This window comes from Kryptolebias marmoratus, linkage group LG3 (assembly GCF_001649575.2).
Source record: "Kryptolebias marmoratus isolate JLee-2015 linkage group LG3, ASM164957v2, whole genome shotgun sequence".
Classification (NCBI taxonomy): domain Eukaryota; kingdom Metazoa; phylum Chordata; class Actinopteri; order Cyprinodontiformes; family Rivulidae; genus Kryptolebias; species Kryptolebias marmoratus.
The window spans coordinates 7055890-7075816 of NC_051432.1; the positions used below are offsets into that span (position 1 = coordinate 7055890).

The 19927-nt window shown below is 40.9% G+C and overlaps 2 protein-coding genes across 21 annotated transcripts in view; one reads left to right on the top strand and one right to left on the bottom strand.

Annotated features, from left to right (window-relative positions):
* Nucleotides 1-7142, top strand: part of kdm4c (lysine (K)-specific demethylase 4C) — a 34419-nt gene extending 27277 nt beyond the window's left edge. For 2 of the 3 annotated variants that reach the window (XM_017425760.3, XM_025007943.2), the window contains exons 19-22: nucleotides 1401-1571; nucleotides 3991-4110; nucleotides 5616-5708; nucleotides 5805-5972. In XM_017425760.3, the coding sequence (XP_017281249.1) occupies nucleotides 1401-1571; nucleotides 3991-4110; nucleotides 5616-5708; nucleotides 5805-5972 (552 nt within the window). Of the gene's footprint in view, nucleotides 1-1400; nucleotides 1572-3990; nucleotides 4111-5615; nucleotides 5709-5804 lie in introns of all 3 variants that reach the window. The other variant, XM_017425761.3, reaches the window with a different exon arrangement.
* Nucleotides 7143-12497: 5355 nt separating this feature from the next.
* Nucleotides 12498-19927, bottom strand: part of LOC108241532 (receptor-type tyrosine-protein phosphatase delta) — a 241498-nt gene continuing 234068 nt past the window's right edge. For all 18 annotated transcript variants that reach the window (XM_037974801.1, XM_037974796.1, XM_037974799.1 and 15 more), the window contains 4 exons: nucleotides 18580-18705; nucleotides 18305-18459; nucleotides 16310-16445; nucleotides 12498-15933 (listed from right to left, as the gene is read on the bottom strand). In XM_037974801.1, coding sequence (XP_037830729.1) covers nucleotides 15865-15933; nucleotides 16310-16445; nucleotides 18305-18459; nucleotides 18580-18705 — 486 coding nt within the window. In that variant the 3' untranslated portion in view covers nucleotides 12498-15864. The remainder of the gene's footprint in view (nucleotides 15934-16309; nucleotides 16446-18304; nucleotides 18460-18579; nucleotides 18706-19927) is intronic.

Below are 19927 nucleotides of genomic sequence, written 5' to 3' on the forward strand. Positions count from 1 at the left end.
GAGTTTGTATGTAATGTATGAATATAATATACAAGTTTCACTTTTTAAATGGAATTACTGAAATCAATCTACTTTTTCATGATATTCTAATTTTATGACCAGCACCTGTATGTGGTTCAGCTTACTTTTTAAAATTGTCCCGTCACAGACTTTTTACGACCTTTTCTTTTTTTTCTTAGAATCTGAGATGGAGCTTTTTTTTTTTTTTTTTGGTAAATCCTCTGTTTTTTGTTCTTATCTAACCTGAAGGTTAATTTGCTGGAACATCTTATCGAAAAGACATCGCTGATGTCTTTTGTTTTTAGCAGACATTTAACACACATCTGACTGATCCAGAGCAGCAAAGCGACAACCCCCCACCCTGCTCTTATAGAAGCACTCAGACCTGCTAATTCATCCTTAATCATTTTATTTGATTAGCAGCACCACAGGGCTGCTGACCTTTTATGAGTCTTAGAAATACAGCAAGGGTGAGTTAGTTTTCTTTATCCTGCTGTGTAATTTGACTCAGGCTTTGTGTGTGTTGTTTACCTGAAGCTGTAGACCTTTTAAAGCCAAGTAGATTTTCTGTATTTTATTTGTTTATTTATTTTTTTCTGTAATGTCCAAATGAGTAAAACTTCTGAATTGCAAGTGGTGAACCTGAGGCAAAATGGTCGCCTAACGCAGGATAACATCGGAAAGTTGATATTGTCAAAGATTTATTTTTTTATTCCAACCCTGCTAAAACCGATAAAACAACTGCATAAATTAACCATGCGTCTCCTAAACAATAAATCCAAATCTACTTTCTCATTTTGTACTGTAAATTACTTGGAGTACGAGGAGCTGTTTTTGCTAGAATTTATTAAAAACAAATACAACAAATTAAACTTGTACTTGCTAAAAGCTGTGTTTATAATACACAGATTAAAAAGCTGTGGAAGTGTTTTGGTGTAATGGGCAAAAATAAGTAATTATGACCATGTTTTGCTTGAACTGTACACAGTTTTATTGAAACAACTAGTTTATTAAAGGAATAAATTCAAATTTTAGCTGAATCAAGTATTGGTTTGACCACTGTCACAACATTAATGCTATATATATATATATATATATATATATATATATATATATATATATAAAATAACATCCAGAGCTGAATATATTTGGAGAAAGTTGAATTTAAAAATGTTTCACTTGGTTAGAAAAAACTCTCTTGGAGGCTGTTTGTCATCTTTTGTAAAAGAAAAGAGAGCAGTAGTTCCATGATTTCTACAGAGGCTGTGAAGGAACCACTCTCTCATTCAGCTCCTGTCATTTACAGGCTTTAGCGTCCAGCAGAAACTTTATTCGGACTGCACTCACTCCGCTTTCCTACCTCAGCCTAATTGCTGCTCTCTGCTTCCCGTCTGCACCAGAACCAGCGAGCGTGCCAGGCTTCCATCTCCCTGGGCCAGACGGTGATCTGCAAACACAAGAACCTGCGCTACTACAGCTCCAAAGTCACGCAGATCACCTCCCAGACGTTCTACGAGGTCATGTTTGACGACGGCTCCTTCTCTAATGACACCTACCCCGAGGATATTGTGGTAAGGACAGGTTTAATTAGACATACACACTCCAGGGGTCAGCTCACACTTGTACGAGGTCACATTAAATAGATGAACTTCCTGCTTCCTTTTTTTTTTTTTACAGCAGTCAAATTATTTTCTCTTTCATTAGAAACCTTTTTGCTGTCAGCATGAAATAATGTTGAAAACTTAAAGCCTTTGTTTTGTTTTAAGACCAGTGTTGAAGTACACAGGTTGAGCATAGTTTTTCTACTGTAATGGAAGTAGTATTTCTTTGACACTTTAAAAAAAGAAATTAACCTCTGTGTGTGGGTCTGGTGTGGTAGAAAACCTTGCACCGTTTTACGGCACGTCACAACGACCACAGGCATGAAAACCATTCGGGGCTGCGGCTCCTTAAACAATCTGTGTGAGAAATGTAAACAGTGTTTCTGCATTCCTCACTATTTAAAGCTCCTATATGGTGTATATTATCCATATACAGAGTGGGTGGGGAGGGGGGAGTCATGGACACAATAGTAAAGGGAAAAATCTTTCAATAGTATGAGTCTGTCTGTGGCAGTTCTTTGTAATGCTCGATTTGTTTTTTCTCCTTGTATGAAGCATACATCAATGCTTTAAAGACATTCCAAAACATTTAAACCACAGTGAAGGCTTGTAAACAATTCCCTGACATGTCTTTAGTATCTATAACTGCAGAGAAACAAATATCTAATGTATATCTATGTTTACATATTTTAGATCATTTATTTTTCTTCTGAGGAATGTATCTGTTAAAAATGAAGAGCATGAAATAACCTCCTCATACCAAGAGGGGGTTTGATTTCTGGAGTCAGCATATGTGCGTACACCCCCTTGTCTGCCCCCTCCAGCTCACACAGCACCCGACCCTGACTCTTCTCCCCATTGGTGGTGGGCCTCGTGAAGGTGGCTTTTTGTTTTGTTTTTTTTGACCCAGGAGTTGAGGTTCAAGGTGGCAGGCCAGAGCAATGGTTACAGCTGTCGCCTCACAATAAGAAGGTTTCAGGTTCAAACCTGGCCGGTGCCTTTCTATCTGAAGGTTATGTTCTCCCTGTGCAGACGAGGGTTCTCTCCGGATACTCTGGTTTCCTCCCACAGACCAAACACATGCACGTTCGATGAACTGGTGACTCTAAATTGTTACCAGGTGAGATGGAGAGCATGAAGGGTTGTCTTTTTCATCTCCGTGTGCTCCTGTGATGGACTGACGACTTGTTCAAGGTGTCCCCCGCCTCTCACCTATTGACTGTTGACGATGGGAACCAGCTCACCGTGACCTTGCACGAAAAAGCAGGTGAATAGATGAGCCGAGGCGCCTGCCGAGGAGCTCCTCCATCAGGCCTGGCTCCAAGATGGTGCCCTGGCTTCTCTATTCTGGACAAGGTTGCCTGTTTACTGCAGTTCTTCTTTATCAAGGTCTTCAATTTGCTCTCAATTTCTCTCCTCATCTGAGGCCAAATTGCAATGGGAGACCCAACACCCCAGGATCATTGGGGCGCTCGCGTTTGTCCACCATGTTAAGGTGTCAGTTCTACAGGGGAAGCCTTCCACCTTGTTCTGTTTGGGAGGGAATAAGTAGAATGCTCTCTTTTTGAAGTTCAAACATCTGGGAGTTTGGTTCACGACTGATGGTGGAGCTGGAGATAGATTGACGGATTGGGGGCTTTGTCTGTAGTAATGATGGCTATGCTCTTCATGTCGTGGTAAAGGAGCTGAGCTCCTGATGTACGTCTACATTCCAACCCTCACCTATGATCATGAGATATAAATCCTGACTGAAAGAAGATATCAGCAGCTGAAATAAGCTTCTTTCATAGCGCGACTGGGCTCAGCCTGATAAATGGTGAGGAGTTTGTCATCCGGGGAGAGCTCGGAGTAGAGCCGCTGCTCCTCCGCATTGAGAGGATTCAGCTGAGGTGGTTCCAACATCTGATTAAGACGCCTCCCTTCGGAGGCTTTCCAGGCACATCCCACTGAGAGGAGACCCCCCCCAGGGCAGACCTAAATCAAGCTGGGAGGACTCAGGAATATTTTGGATTGTGCTTTAATATTAATTGGATAGAGGAAACCACCGGTGCTGTGTAAAACTATTGCACATCTGTCTGCTCAATAGCCATAGATTTGCTATATTTCTAAATGGTTTTAGTTGAACAAGTTGACTTAAAAACAAATTGTCGGTTGCAAACCTTATTGATCTGTATAAGTAGCTTTAACACGATGAAGAGTTCTCTGATGGTTGTATTTGGTTCTTCTCCATCGTAGAGATTTATTTGTCACTGGAAATAAACGAAGAAAGGTTGCACGCGGTTAAATGTCCCGATTCCCTACAAGAAAACCTGTTTTCAGCTCACTCTGGTCATTTGGTAAATGATAAGCAATAATCCTGAAACTAAAGGGCTCTTTTCTCCATTTGCAGAGCAGAGATTGTGTGAACCTGGGTCCACCAGAGGTCGGGGAAGTTGTTCAAGTAAAATGGCCCGACGGCCTCTTCTACGGTGCTAAATACCTGGGATCTAACGTTTCTTACATGTACCAGGTACTGTACCAGTAAAACGCTCCACCGTGCGGGCTGTTTTTTTCTGTTTTTGTGTGTGTAGGGGGTTAAGAGGGGCTGTATAGGTTTCATTCAGGTTGTTGAGGAATAACAAGCTTTCAGAAGCTGTGTTCGGTCAGACTTGTTGAGTGTTTGTGACTCCTCTGACGCTGTTAAAGTCCCCCCCCCCCGGTCTGTTTGTTGAGACGCAGAATAAGAAGTGATGTTGAAAGGAGGAGGGGGGGGAGAGAAAAACTGATATTGGAAGTGAAAGGTGTACAAACCCACAGTGAAAGAAAATAGGTCGAGGAAAGAAACGGAGAGAGCAGGAGGAGGAGGAGGTGACAATCTGCATTATTCAAACTCCCTAAATTATTCACTTAGCGGAGAGTCTCTGGGCTCCCACTTAAAGCTTTATTTAGTTCAGCTGGGTGTCAAGCATTAGTTATGCACAAATGCCTGTGAGACGCACACTCTGAGCAGAACATGGGTCAGATTGAATTTTTTTTTTTTTTTTTTTAAAGGGCTGAACAAGAGTTTTCCATTGTCAAGGTGTGTTCAAGTACGACCCTGTTTCAGCCACTGGCGTCATTTCGGAGAGCTGCATTTCCTGAACAGGAAACTTCATGGTCAAAATAACTCGGAACCTGAATTTAAAATGTTCACAGGGCAGAAGGGAGGTTTTGTGGTTTGTTTAGGAATTATAAAACGAGATGTACAATAATAATAGCTTTTATTTTTAAAAAACCCAATCTTTTAAAGAAGGAAGTTCTGTGGAAAAACTCTAAACATCTTACCTGTTGTAGATAGCTAATGGAACTACCTCAGTTTGGAGAAATAGTTTAATTCTGACCAAACTGACGAGCTAACAGACAGTCAGAGACGAGACCAAAGTTGATTTCTGCTTTTTATTTTTTATAATGACTTTAAATTCAAATTTTGCTGTTCAGGCAAACGCTATTCATTACCCACTGTTGTTTGTTCTGTCATGTTAGCACAATATGTCAGTTTTACAGATATTGAGCTAAAATTTGGTGTGGTAGGAGCTGAGAGTCATCCTCAACATATCCTCCCAGAGCTGACACATAACGTCACTTACGAGTTTTTGACCACAGCGGCTATAACTCCGTCTTTAGCTGCCCATTAGCACGACGACCCGATCAGAAATAACTTGTTTTTCCAAACTGAGGTCATTCAGAGTTATCTACAACAGGTACGATATTAATTGATTAGAAAGTTTTCACAGAACTCCACTTCAGAAACTATGAAGTAATCCTTTGGGGAAAGGGTTCGATGCAGATTATATTTACCTGTAAATGACACAGAGCTATTTTAGATTAGATCAGGATACATTTTTTTAATCTTCCCTGATTTCTGCTGGCCTGGTTGGTAACACCTTTAGAGAAGGTTCAGTCTGAAGCTACATAAAGGTTATCGACATCTACCCTTCAAGTGCACACATGTAATCTGTATCTTAGAAATAAAACCTAAATATTTATATTTCTCAGGTGGAGTTTGAAGATGGATCTCAGGTTCTGGCTAAAAGGGAAGACGTCTACACCTTAGATGAAGATCTCCCTAAAAAGGTGAAGCGTAGACTTGTAAGTATTAGTGGGGAACTGGAAGCCTGAGTTGGAGCTTCTCAGTCATCACTTCTCTTTGCACTCACCAGAGTTTCCTCCCGTCTCGTTTTGCAGTCGACGGCCTCCAGCATGCGTTTCGAGGATGCCTTCTTCACCACGCAGGGGGAGAGGAAAAGACAGAGGACTCCGAACTCCCGCTTTCAGAATGACTATGTGGCCCTGCCGGGCCTCCGTACAACTGCCAAAAGCACATGGGAGCAGCGCGGCCAGAAGGAGAAATGAAATGGCGGAGAACGATCAAAGACTAACAAATGCACTGAAGTAACAGTGGATGTCGAGGAGAGGCGTTTGTTTTGTGCTTGAGTGTAAGTGTTTTTGGGATCTGCTTCCATCTCAGCATCAATGGGTCACACAGCTTCCTTGCGTAAAAGGTCCGAAGTGACGATTGGGCGGTTTTGGTTTGGGTGAGCGGTTGTACCACCGGTGATGAGTGAGTGGACGGTGTGCCAGGCTGGACTCGTATAAAGCAGGTGGAATAAAAAATAAAAAAGAAGAAGAGGGCGCTGCTGCCTCATCCGTCAGGGAAAACGAACAAGACTTAGAGTAGTCACATAACCCTTTTGGAAATGACTTATAATTTCTTTGTACATGGAGGAAAAAAAAAAAAAATCAATGTGAATTTTTTTTTCTAAATAGCTCATTTATGTTAGATTTTCTTTGGTTTTGATTTCAGTTTTCTGCTCGTAATATTTTCCTGTTTTCTGTCCCCCCCCCCGCATGTTAAACACTGTCTCCTCATTGCTTCTGCTGGCCTCAGACCAGCTACACTACAAAGGCTTCCTATCTGTGTGGGGTTTTAATCGCAACGAGAAACATTTATAAACTCTGTCGTTTGACATCAGGAACTATTTTAAAAGGGGGGGGTGATCACGTTAATGACTTCCTTGGGGTGAGCGCTCGGACAGGAAGCCGTCCCTCTTCTGTAGGATCAGTTTACGTGAAATGCTACTGTCGCCCTGTTGAATGAAAACCCAGTGTTGAAATTATTTAAAATTTGTATTTATTTTTGCCTTGCTATAGTTAAAAAAAAAACTATTGCTAACTGCTGTAAGAAAGGAAAAAAGAAAAAAAAAAAACAATAAAAAAAAAAAATTACAAGTTTATTTTTTAATTGAGTCGTCCGTCAAGTCGAATTCAGTCGGTAAGAAATAAATCGATAATTTTAGGAATTGTGAAAAACAGTTGTGATTTTTTTAAATTTAATTTTATTTGATTTGATTTTTGCAAAGTTTGAAAAATGTCTGAAATCCGCCCCAAACATTGGGAGAATAATAGGATTTGAAACATGGTTTAACTGTGTGGATGCTGATTTCCTGTTGTTCACTCAGGATGCGCGCTGCATTTTCACCCAAAATGATATTTTTCTAGTTATTAAAGTATTTCCTGAAATTATTTTACAGCTGATTCTCTGAGAGACTGCTCCCGTCTACTTTCACTTCTTAAACGGTGGATTTAGTTGATGCCGTGACCTTTTAGGGTGAAACGTAACTGCAGGACAGATTTTGTGATGTGTTATGGTCGAGTTAAACATCTTTTAGTCCGTAGACAATAAACTGTGAACTGGTTGCTTGAACTGCGGGTATGTTCCTGAATTAGGCTGCATCAATCTGAATGTTACGAGGAGCAAACAGGTCCCAGGACACATCCGGCTGATTTCCAGAACAAAAAGTAAAAACTTAAACTTTATGTTAAGCGACTTTCGCCAGACTTCCTTTTTTACGGCCTGTGAGCTGTGATGAGTCTGCAGGATCTTGAAACCAAAGTATCCCCCCCCCCAAAAAAAAAAAATTTATATAGCATGGCATCTTTTCTGTATTTTCAGGGTCAGGACCAGGATCGTATATGAAACCATTTAAATGTTGGGGAACATTTGGGGTCGTGCTATGCAGGGCTAAGCAGATGAACATATCTTCCTATCGTTTGAGCTACAGCTCTAGAGGAACAAGTTGAGACATTCATTTTGAATTGGGCTTCCGCAGAAAGGCTTTGAACAGTTATCTGACATACTGCTTTTTGAATGGTCTCGGGTTGCTTAAATGGAGTTCATTTTGACAGGATTAACAAGCTAACGGCTAGTCTGAACACGACCAGGATTATTATTGTTTTAAAGTAATCTGAATCTCCACTAGCAGGAATAGCCCGTCTCTGCTGGAATAACTACATAATGTGAAACTGCCGTAAGTGGAAAGGTTTAAATAATAAAAACAGAGTTGTTTTAGGGCAGTAGAGGTCCACTTGGACTAGCCGTTATCAGCTTGTCAGTGAAGTGCGAGCGCGGCCACTTACTGCCGTCCGAAACACAGCGGTGGGAACGTGTTTCAGTTGGGAGGAGCTGTGAACGTGTATGACTCTAAGCACCCATAGAAACAATATAACACCGGGTATATGCACACTAGCAGCGTATGCTGTCTTATGGTAATTTAGAAGTTAAAAAATAAGTTGTACAATTTGGACAGAAAATATCTAAAAAAATCATGCAATCATGACCTAAAGCTAATCTGCCCACGTTTTAGTTTAAGTAGTTAAATTTTGAACACAGATGAACAATACCAGTGCTGGTGTAAAGGCTAGAATTACAGAACTCAAACATAAGAAAACATTATTGGAACTTTAACTTATGCTGCACTAATAAAATCTGTTTATATTAAATTTTTTCACAATATTTTTTAAAACTTTGTAGATAAGCCTTTTCCCATGGGCCTACTCGGGTCAACCTGGTGCGAGTTCACAGACTTCTCATTGAGTGATCTTTTCTGCTTCCAGCTTGGTTCTTAGGACCCATCAGACTGAGGTTTTAGTCGAGCACTGAATGTACATCATCAGCTTTAAGTTTTAGAGTTAAAGATGACCACCACAGCTACTGAAAAATAGCAAACAAAAGGGGCTGCTTTTGTCGTCTATAGAGATGTCGAACGAAAGATTGGGGAAGTAGTAGCTGAAAGTCATCCCCTACTGAGCATTAACCGATCACATGAGATTACGCATCATGTTATTTTTAGGGTTTCACCAAAATGGCTAGAACTCCATCAGTTCTTAACATAGGATGATATTACAGGAACGGTGGCGGGCGATGTGCATTCCTTCAAGAAATGCCAGGCCTTTAATCGATATGGCTCAGCTGCCTAATGCAGGACATCTCCTCTGAAAATCTCCGAAAATGAATAAATCATCTGAGACGAAAAGCAGCAGAGCACGCATCAGTTCTTCGTCGTCCGGAGACCTTCTGCTGCGATTCCTGCAGCGAAAAAAGGCAAACACGAGCGGGCATCTCCACTCCCAGCCCGAGTCCGTTTCCTAATGTGGATTTAACAAGACTAAACGGTTAGCAGGGCAAAGAAGCCCTGTGAGGCTGGAATGCTCATTACGACGTCCCCGCATAACGACTATAAAAACCTGCTGGATGGAAGAGAAGGAGAGAACCGAGGGGATGACAGAAATATTGTTGCTTTTCTTAGCATCTTCTAATTAGTGGCGGAGAAAACGGTCCAAATGTTCCTAGATGATGGCACAAATCTGTGCAGCGGACATGTGGCTTCAGAAAAAAGTGATGCTTGCATTTTTCATAGTTGGGTTTTGTGAAAATGTTATGACCAATGAACGTCTTACCTGTTGTATATAGCTCTTTGAACAATGAGTACTCATTTTGGATCCATCTAGTGTCATGAAATCTCTCAAACAGCCCACTCTGCGTGTTGTAACATAAGCATTAATTAGTTGCTGCTCTAAGGCATCTTTTTAATTTCATCGCATGAGTGACTCATCTTGTCGCCACATTATAAAACTTATTTCTAAGCCAAAAAAAAAAAAAAAAAAGGATTTCTTAGAAGAGTGGAACGTGAGATTGACAGACGGATCGGTGCAGCTTCCGTAGTATTACGTACTCTGTTTGTGGATGGAGGAGCTTCCTGGGAGTTCTGAGCGGAGTGTCTCATGGACTATGAAAGGTATGTGTGAAAATGAACGGCTCGCAATCACGTGACTGCGATCCGACTTCTTGACTTCTTCTTAGAGCAGAGGTGTAAAACTCCAGGCCTCGAGGGCCGCAGTCCTGGGAGTTTTAGGTTTTTCTGCTCCAACACACCTGATTCAAACGGTTTAATCTCCTTCGCACCAAATCATCAGGTTCTCCAGGAGCACGGCAACAAGTCATCCATTTAAACCAAGTGTTTTAAAGCAAGATCACATCTAAAACATGCAGAACAGCGCCCCCCAAAGAATGGAGTTCGACACCTGTGTCTTAGAGTATGACAGAACCTTTAGAAATAAGGTGAGAAGTTCAGTTATCCGGGAAGGACTCGGAGTAGACCCGCTGCTCCTCCACATCGAGAGGAGCCAGTTGAGGTGGTTCGAGTATCTGGATGCCTCCCTAGGGAGGTGTTCCGGGCTTGACCAACTGAAAGGAGAACCCATGGAAGACCCAGGACATGCAAGACTATGTCTCTTGGTTGGCCTTGGAACGCCTTGGAATCTTCCTGGAAGAGATGTCTGGGCTTCCCTGCTCAAGCTGCTGCCCCCTGACCTTGTTCGCTTCATGTTCAATGACATCAGCGCTGTTTTTTTCCTTTCTGTGTAGCTCAGTTAAATGAGCTGCAAACAAGGTTACAGTCTTGAAACTTGCTGCACGAGTGACGCTGCAAAAATGTCAGAAGTGATTTAAGACGCACAAGATGGAGATAAAGCCGCACAGATGGCTAAAACACGCCAAGACCACATTTGGTACACTATAAAATCTAACAGGCTGTTTCAGCTGAAACAGTACATGTGTAAATACGGTAAAGAAATCATTTGATGTATGGGGCTCTGTGAAAAGGTTACGTCTTACCTGTTGTAGCCAGATCTTTGGACAACCTCTGTCTGGGTAAATAAAGATTAATTCCGACAGGATCGACGAGCTAGTTAGAGTGAGGACTAAAATAAGCTGTTTGGCATTGGCAGAGAGGATTTGGATGCATCCCACATACTCAACTCTGCTGCTCAACCCACAAATGGATTTTCCCAACAAATGTGGCACCGTTTAAGGGGGGGTAAACAGGATTTCCAATGATCTAAGATTCATTGCAAAGAAGCATTGTAACAACAAAGAATTATTGAAGCAAACAAAAATATATCAGTAAGTAATTTTATTAAATAATAGCCTTTAGTCTACCAATTGGGATGTCCGATTAACCCATATTTTATTCACAATGGGACAGTAAATATATCAAATGTTGGACCTAAGAAATTGTATATCATTTTTGGAAAACATAATAGAATATACAATTTTATGGCAGCAACACATCTTAAAAAAGTTGAGACGGGACCATGTTCCTCTCCTCTTTGGCATTTGTGGTTTTCAAAAAGAATTAATTCTTCTCACAACAGAACAGTTTCCCACTTTGCTTCAGTCCATTTTAAATGAGCTTTGGTCCAGAGAAGACATTATCCTTTTTTGCATGATAGAGCTTTACCCAGAATTTGTGCATGGCGAACTGTGTTTACAATGATCTAATCAGACCTGTTTTTAATACTGTGGCCCCTGAGGGCCTGAAGATCACAGCATCCAATGTTGACTCTCAGCCTTGTCCTTTGAGCTCAGAGATTTCTCCAGATTCTCAAAATCTTTTGATAACATGAACTGTGGATGGTGGGCTAGTCAAAATATTCACAATTTTCTGTTAAGGAACATTATTCTGAAATTGCTCCAATATTTTTAGACAGTTTTTTTTAAAGACTGGTGAACCTCTGCCCATCTTTACTAATGAGAGATTCGGCGTCTCTAAAATGCTCTTTTTATACCCACTCCTCTTACTCACCTGTTGTGTCTCCAGCTTATTTGTGCCACACACTTATACAGCCCTTTGTTGTCCCTGTCCCAACTTTGTCGAGTAGTTTTTCGGCCATAAAATCCCAAGTTACTTGATTTTTTTCCAAGAAAATGATAAATTTCGCTTGATTTGTTTCCTGTGTTCCATTGTGAATGAGGTTTGCAAATCATTGCATTCTGTTTTTATTTACATGTTAAACAGGGCCTCGACTTTTTAAAAAATTGACTTTACAGGTAAAATCTACCTGCCGAACAATAAATCCGTGTACAAGCTCGACAAAAACTCAAGTTATGCACATCTCACGGCTGAAGTGCATTTCATATGAGGTTAAACATTTCCATAACAATGAGGAAAGAGAACTTTATAAGTTTAATTTATTAGTCTAAGTGCTATTAACTCCAGACTCTTGTAGCAGAGCTGTACTCGAAGCAGACACGTAAATTACTTAATTACTTAAAGTGCAGTTATGTGCTGGTTTGGTGAGAATGATTATAGTACTTGGTAGTTTTATCACAGTAGTTGTAGCCCGTCAGGTGGGTGTTTTGTCGCTGCTAATGCTTGACCAGAGATGGTGGGAGGCTCATTACAGCGTACTCTTTCCCCCTGTTTTCACAATAATTATAATATGTTTATTTAAATGTTCTTGGACTGATGACAACATACAACACGCACAAGATGGTAATGTCTGGCTTTGACATGCAAACAGAACAGTGAACTGGAGGAGCACCTAGCAAGATGGCAGCTACTAATCTAACTCCGTGCCGTCATTAGCCATGACATCATGCATTTTTTATTGCCATTTGTTATAATCTGTTAACAAACTTTAACTCTAGGGTCCATTTAGACCCGTCCTCCAGCTCTGCCCCTTTTCAAACAAGCGTTCATGTCCTAAATCAGTATCTTCTGGAGTTGGTTGCTGATCAGAAAAAGAGGGCGGCAGCACTTATTTCACTTGAGTTTATTTGTAACAAATGAAACGTGTCGATAAAGAACAGAAATCCATACAGACCTGCCTTTTTCTTTTGTATTTTTTTTTTTATCTTCTTCTTCAGTTTTGTAATGTAAGAAAATAAAAAGCACTTGTTGACTCAGATCGGAAAACAAAATGAAAACAGTTTACATGTACAGACCAATTGGAGGTAAATGATCCAAGTTAACACACTGTATTTTCTTCTTTTTTTTTATACAATTTATAAACTCCAGTTTAATCCATCTACATGACACATTAGGAGGAAGGGGAGGGGCGGTAAAAGAGAACACGTTTTTTAGTGAAAACTTCTTGTTCGTGGGGACGACGAAATCCACGACGTGGTGTATTGCACTCACTGCTGTGCCGTAAAACTGTGATTTCAGGTGCATCCTTTTCTTATATCACTCTGTATATCTGTTAAACCTCTCTTCGCTTTTTGCCTTTACATTTAAATCGTACTTATTTATCCGTTGTACATACGCGTTTTCGCTTAACTCTCTGTGTTCTGTGTTATTTACATATACACAACCATGTGAGCGTTACAAGATCCATCTTTAAGAGTTCAAGTAAGTCTCCTTTTTTGTTGTTGTCATTGTTGTGGGGGTTGGGGGCTCTTACACATATAAGTATTAGTGCATAGTACATAGAGAGAAAGTGCAAGTCTTCCCATGACCGCTGTGACCAAAGGGGGAATCTCAAAAGTGGTACCATGCATACAAAAAATAAAATAAAATCAAAAAATGACGACAGGGTTACTGTAAGAGTGTGGAAAACTGTTGACCGTCTCAAGCGTTAACGGAGATATATATATATTTATATATATATTTAGATATAAAAAAAAAAAATCACATGACTACATCTGTTCTGTGTTGTTAGCACCGGAACTTCTCTTTGCCGTCGCTGGAAAACAGACAGGAAACCACGGGACGCAGACGAGGCCTCGGGTGGGTTACATGATCTGATTTTCTTTTTCCTCCCTCCTCTGTTGCTCGAAACTAACAAAGCGAGCCGCTGTCGTTCAGCTCGATAAGGATTTCTGCATAACCGAGTGAGCGTCTGAGCCAGCTCAAAACTCCATGGCAGGCGAACCGCCGTCTCTGCGTGACGAGTTAAAACACAACACTCGTGTAAGAAACGATGGGGGAAAAGGCTCAGACTTTTCTGTCCAGAAAACAAAAAAATACAAACCAAGATCAAGACCATCCGGCTGGATGGCTTTTTTTTTTTCATTTTCCTTTTTTTTGTTTTATGTAACATAATACACCTGGTTAAAAGAGATATGATGACACAGCTTGGGGTTCGAAATAAAACACAGAGCCTCCTTCTGTTGGAAAAATTCACAGCCGAAAGAAAAAAAACAAAACCCAAAGAAACAACGATAACAACACAAAAAAATACTTTCACTTATCATAACCGACCAAAATCAGACATTCAGATCCCACGAGCATACACAAAATACGCACAAAAAAACCCCTTTTAAACGTAACTTTATCAAAATAGGCGTGTAATATAAGGCACTAGAAATCTAAAATCAAAAGACTTAATAGATGCTGTTCGAAATATGACTTCGGTCGCTCCTTTGCTTGCCGCGGACCCCCCCCAGGAGGGTGACGCCAACAACTGCTGGAGTTGTGACCTGGTGAAATAGGTCAGAGGTCACTCCTCTTGTCTGGACATGCTGAATGGTGGCAATAAACTGAACCAAGAAAAAAAAAAAAAAGTCTTAACATTATCATCATCATCATCAACAACCTCATCATGGCATATAACTGCAGTTAGTGACTCGACACAAAAATATATAACACATCTACTTATTGCACACTGAATCGGACAGAGAGAAGAGTCTACGGTGAGCATTCCAGTGAGAAATTTGTCCCCTCCACCCCAAAGTCCCACCCCCGTTTCTACACCCCCTGCTTGAGAAGTCTTGGTGAAGCTTATTTTGACACATAAATAGTTGTGTGTTGATTCCCCCGCACCCCCCAGTGCACACTCTCTGCACTTGTGTTTCAACTGGCTTCCTGTGAGAAACTCTGCAGAACGACTTGGTGGGACGACCGGACCCTCTCCCCCTCCCCCTCCCCCCCACAGGTGGGCTCCGTCATCATTAAAAGAAGAGGGTGGAGAACACATGAATGACACTCAAAGGTGGCAGAGCTGCGAACGCTGTCCGCACCAGACTTGATTGTAGGTTAAAAAAACAAACAAAAACAAAATGGCTACAGCTCGTTAGATTACACAGGAATCGAAAAAAAAAAAAAACAGAAAAAAAAAAAGACAACCTTTGCTTCTCTGGTCTGTGGGGACAAAACTCGTGAAAAAGAAACCCAACAGAATGTGCGCCGAGGGGGAATATAATATAATATACCCAGGTTTTAAAAAACAATATAGTCATATATCTTTCTAAAAAACTAAATTCATGTTTTACTTTGTGGTATGCATTTGAAACGTTTCCCTTCTTTTAAACGGTTCTTATTACTGTGTGGTAGAAATGTTCTCTTCTTATTCACAGGAAACAAAAGTCTGTTTCGGAAAGGATTCAAATAAAAACTTGGTGCTTTCATTTTATTATTATACTTTTTTTTTTTAAATATAAGTGAGTTCTTTGTCTTTTTAATACTGTGTGCTCTGTGTTTTCAGTCTCCTACAGGTAAATCTCTGGTGCTCCTTCAGTCTGTGAGGCCTTCGTTAGATGGATTTGTGGATTTCCACTCGTCGGTCCTTGTGATGGAAAAAAAAACCCCAAAAAACAAACCAAAAACAAAAAGATCCAAATTTTTCCTGTGACTGATAAAAAAAAAAAAATACCGTAGCTTGGTCCTTTGTTTAGTTTGGTGATGCTACACTGGTGGTGGACGAGGTGAGAGTTCCACACCTAAACAACACAAAGCATTGTGGGTGCTCACAGAAGCACTGGAACCAAAAAATAAAAAACAAACAAACTGACCAAAAAACAAACAAAAAAAAACCCAATCCATATTTGATCAAGTATTCTGTTTGGGAGCAGTGGTAGAAGTTGCTGCTTCAGACTGACCCAGGGGTGTGTGTTTGTGTTTTGGGCTGAAGGGGTGGAAGGAGACACCCCCTTGTCAAAGCAGGATGCTATGGCTCAGTTAGAAGTGCTGTTTCTGGGTGCGGGACGGGACGAGCCGGCGGGGCCTCCCCCCTCCCTCCCTCTCTCTCTCTCTCTCTCCCTCCCCTTCGCTCTCTGCATGTGGTGGCAACATCTTTACAGGCACGTTCCAGCCGGGGCGCATTTATTCAGGTTGTGTGTGACACTACAAAAAAAGGGGGGGGGGAGCGCTTGGCCCGAACGTGGCGTGATAGACGGCAACTGGCTTTATGTTGCATAGTGATCGAAGCTTCCCAAGTACTCCAGACTGGCCCGGTAGCAGAACTGGTACTGGTCCTGGAGGGGGAGCGAAGGAACACTGAGTCAGTGACAGGAAGGAAAAAGTCATGACAATGCTAAAAAAAAAAAAAAAACTGTAGAAACTGCATTTTTTTTGAATGCTGAGTGATGAATGTTGTTAGAGCTACAAGTGGCAAAAGTCTAAAGTGAGCAATGCACTCACTGTATTTCTATGTGGAAAATATTTGTTTATAAATTAAAATATCTCCAAAAGTACCAACGCTACAAAAGCCAAAAGTCACTGCAGCCGTCTGTTGAATGAACTGAATATCTCCATACACTATATGAACGGCTGAAATAGCAACAAAGTATGGAGTAACGGTTTGCGAACAAAACGCTGAATCAGCTTTCACCCAACAGTCAGGAGGCTTGCCTCTGTCTGAACGGTGGCAGGTCTCTGAGTGCGCAGCATCTTCACCGTCTGGAAGATGTCCACCACTCCCTCGTACCTCATCCTCTCCAGGACGATACTGAGGGTGATGAACACACCCGTCCTCCCCACTCCAGCACTGTTTTTTGGGAAAAACAAACAAAACAGAAAAAATGATTTAGCAGTCGTGTGTAGGAACTATAGCAGCTGCTGCGCACCAGTCCCATTTAAACTTAGGTTCACTCTTTTGCAGGTTTTCTAGAGAAAAATCAGAAACAGTTACTGGTAATTATTTATCAGCCAGTGAGGTGGATATATTCCTGTATTGCACTATAACAGCAGATGAGCTGATGTACCTGCTGAAGTACAGCTGCAACGGCTAACAGCACTGGGTTCTAAATAAGTTTGCATTTAACTTTTTTAGGTTAAAAATAATTGTGCAGACTTCCGCTTGCTGCTTGAGTGACACTGAAACATTGCTGTTTAACACACACCAGGCGTAGATAAAGTCCCACAGATGGCTAAAACATCCAAAGACCACATTCGGTACACTATAAAATCTAACTGGTTGTTTCAGCTGGAAAAAAAGGTGAAACTCTATGACAAAGAAATACAGTAGTTTAAATCTTTTGAAGTGTGAGCTTTTGAGAAAAGGTTTGATCTTCTCTGTTGTAGATAGCTCTTTGAACGACTTCAATTTGGAGAAATAAGTTCTAATTCTGACCCGACTGACGAGCTAATGGCTAGTCCAAATGGGGCCAAAACCAAATTATCTTCTGTTGTCTCAAAATGACTCCAATCCTCCAAGCAGCTAGCTGCTGCTGCTTTGTGCCTGCAAATACCTGCAAAACTGTTTCTGTTTTAATCTCTGCACATCACAAACAATTTCACTTTATAAAATCTGTGGCTATTTTCAAGTACAAACGGCAGTAGCAGCCAGCTGTAGCACTTCTGGTGCAGCCACTTCCAGCAGGAAAATGGTGTTTCTCCTGGAATACCAATGCAAAGCAAAACAGACAGTGGGGAAATTTTCGAGACTGGATTCGTTTGAGATAGTAGTGATCAACTTTGGTTCTGGTTCTGGTCAGACTAGCATTTAGCTCGCCAGTCTGGTCAGAATCAAACTTATTAAACAAAACAAAAAAAAAAAAAAAACAACCTAATAACGTGGTGGATAAGTTATTGTTCAGAACCTCTCCGCAGAACTCCACTTCAAAAGCTCTGAACTGTCGCTTTATTACTAATAATACAAAATGTTAGATTTCACTTCTTTGAAAAAAAAGGATTTTACGGAGGAAGTAGTGTTCATCTCTTTCCTGCTCTGCTTTGTGTGCAACAGCTGTCAGCTGCCATGATTCACAGAAGAGTCACCGATCTGAAGGCTGGTTTCCTTCAGCGTCTGAATGTGTGTGTGTGTGTGAGGGGGGTTTAATTCAGATTTCCAGGTGAGCGGCAATTTCTGAAGAGAAATCATCCTGAAGATGCGTGCGCACGCCTCGCTTTTAGAAATGGGCTCATCCTCTGATACACGCCGCTTCCAGCTTTTGTGCACACGGTCTCTTTCAGTCAGGCTGTTTTATTTAAACGCGCCCTCAGATAAAAGCTTTTAATCTGCCGCCGGATCCAAATGTGGTTTGACATAGCCTTACTGAAATCAGGAAACTTTATTCGGGGAAAGAAATCTTCTTGATGAGAGTATATATATTCTTCCAGTGAACTGGATACATTTACAAATATGCAAATTACCCCAATCTGCAAACCAGTCCTACACCTTCAGAAAAGCGGCTTTTAAACAATGTCCTCTTTAACACTTCACCTCGATTTATTCTGAAAGAAACAAAAATGCCTCCCAGAATCTTTTTTTTTAAATGAAAGGTAGTCTGTCTCACTGTGTTAAGCATTACAGAATGATGTAGATATATTTTAACGACATACATTTTTTCACCCCCACCACAATTAACCTATGAAACCCTGAGGTAGTTTTAGATCAAAACCTACCTGCAGTGCACAGAAATCGGGCCGTCTTGGCCAAACTGCTCTTTAGTTTTGTGGACTTGGCCAATAAAATCGATGAATCCTTCCCCTGATTTTGGCACTCCTTGCTCTGGCCAATCAGTGAACTGGAACTGACGAACCGTCCGTGATTGGCCATCCTGAAAAGCAGAAGATGCGATTCTTGTTTTTTTTTTTTCTGTTCAACATTAATTCAAAGCCAGCAGAGATGAGACTGTCTATCTTCAACACATAAACACAGAAGCAAACTGATGACTCACTCTGGCATCGGTCACTTTGAACTCTCGCAGGATGTACTGAGGCATGTTGTACTCTGCCATGGGATCCACCACAAAGTACTGGTACCTGGCCGAGCGCTCCGCGGGCCAGTACTGGTGGCACTTCTCCTGTGGAGGACGCAACAAAGGCTGCCTTTCAGACCTCCACCTCATGTTTAATGAATTTCATTTAAGAGGAGCTATTTCTCTGTCTTTTCATAGACCCTCTCATTGTTCATAGAACTAAATCATATTATTCTGTGTAACATTAAAGCCAAAAAATGCCTTAAATTGACTTTTACATTTCACTTGTTATATTGTTTTCCTACTGTGTGATTAACCATAAAATGTGATTTTTCTTCTTGTTTAACACATTGGAAAGCAGCTGTGTTGCAGATCCCAGCAGGACAGTTTTTTTTTTTACAGCTCACAGTTCATAAAAAGCCTCAGCTGATAGGAACCACAGTTACAATTAATAAAACAGGGAGTTTTGTGCTACAGTCCTCCTGGAACTCACTTATCATAAAATCCGCAATTTGATCTAAAAACAGAGGATAACTACAAATATTTGCAGGCCACTGAAAGCAAAAGAGTGATAATGATTTGCCTGTGTGTGTGTTAGCAAAATATCTCATGAACTACTGGACAGATTTTAATAAAATATAAATAAAAAGCCCTTTACTGATTATTCTATCTAGATTTCCTTCCAGAAACTACAACTCCAAATGGTTCTCAGTACTTTTTAACAGATTTAAATCTAAAGTTGATCACTTTAAACAATAAAATGGGACAAACATTTCTATTTCCAGCTTTTAGTCTGCAACTCTGGATGAATGGCACCGAAAGCTTCACTGGTAAAGTGGAATCCTGAGTTAATCTTTCACTGCAGCTGTATTATTTTAGCCTTTACAGAAACAACTGCATATATTTACTGTTGAACAAAACAAAAAAAAACTCTCTCTAATTAAATTTAAAAAAAAATAAATTTTTTTATGTTTTCCCATAAATCAGCCTTACTGACAAGAGTCGGATTGCGGACCTGAAATTTCAACCCAAACACAGGAGTCGACAGTTAACTTGTCTTTATTGAACAGCGAGGTGAATGCAAAGCGTAGCAGGAGGGCCTCTGATCGCCGCACTGAGAAGAGACAAGATGGTTTTGTTATCCTCACGTAAACCAGGAAGTAACCACAGACTGAGAAGGTTACACTGACCTGGATGATGGTGTGGGGAGAACCGAGACACGATCCTTGCAGGATAGCGGCAGCACGAAATCCAGGAACGGATGTAAGAACCAGCGTCTCCGAAAGGTAGGCCGCGGGAGCAGAACTTAACTCTTGGTCAGACAGGC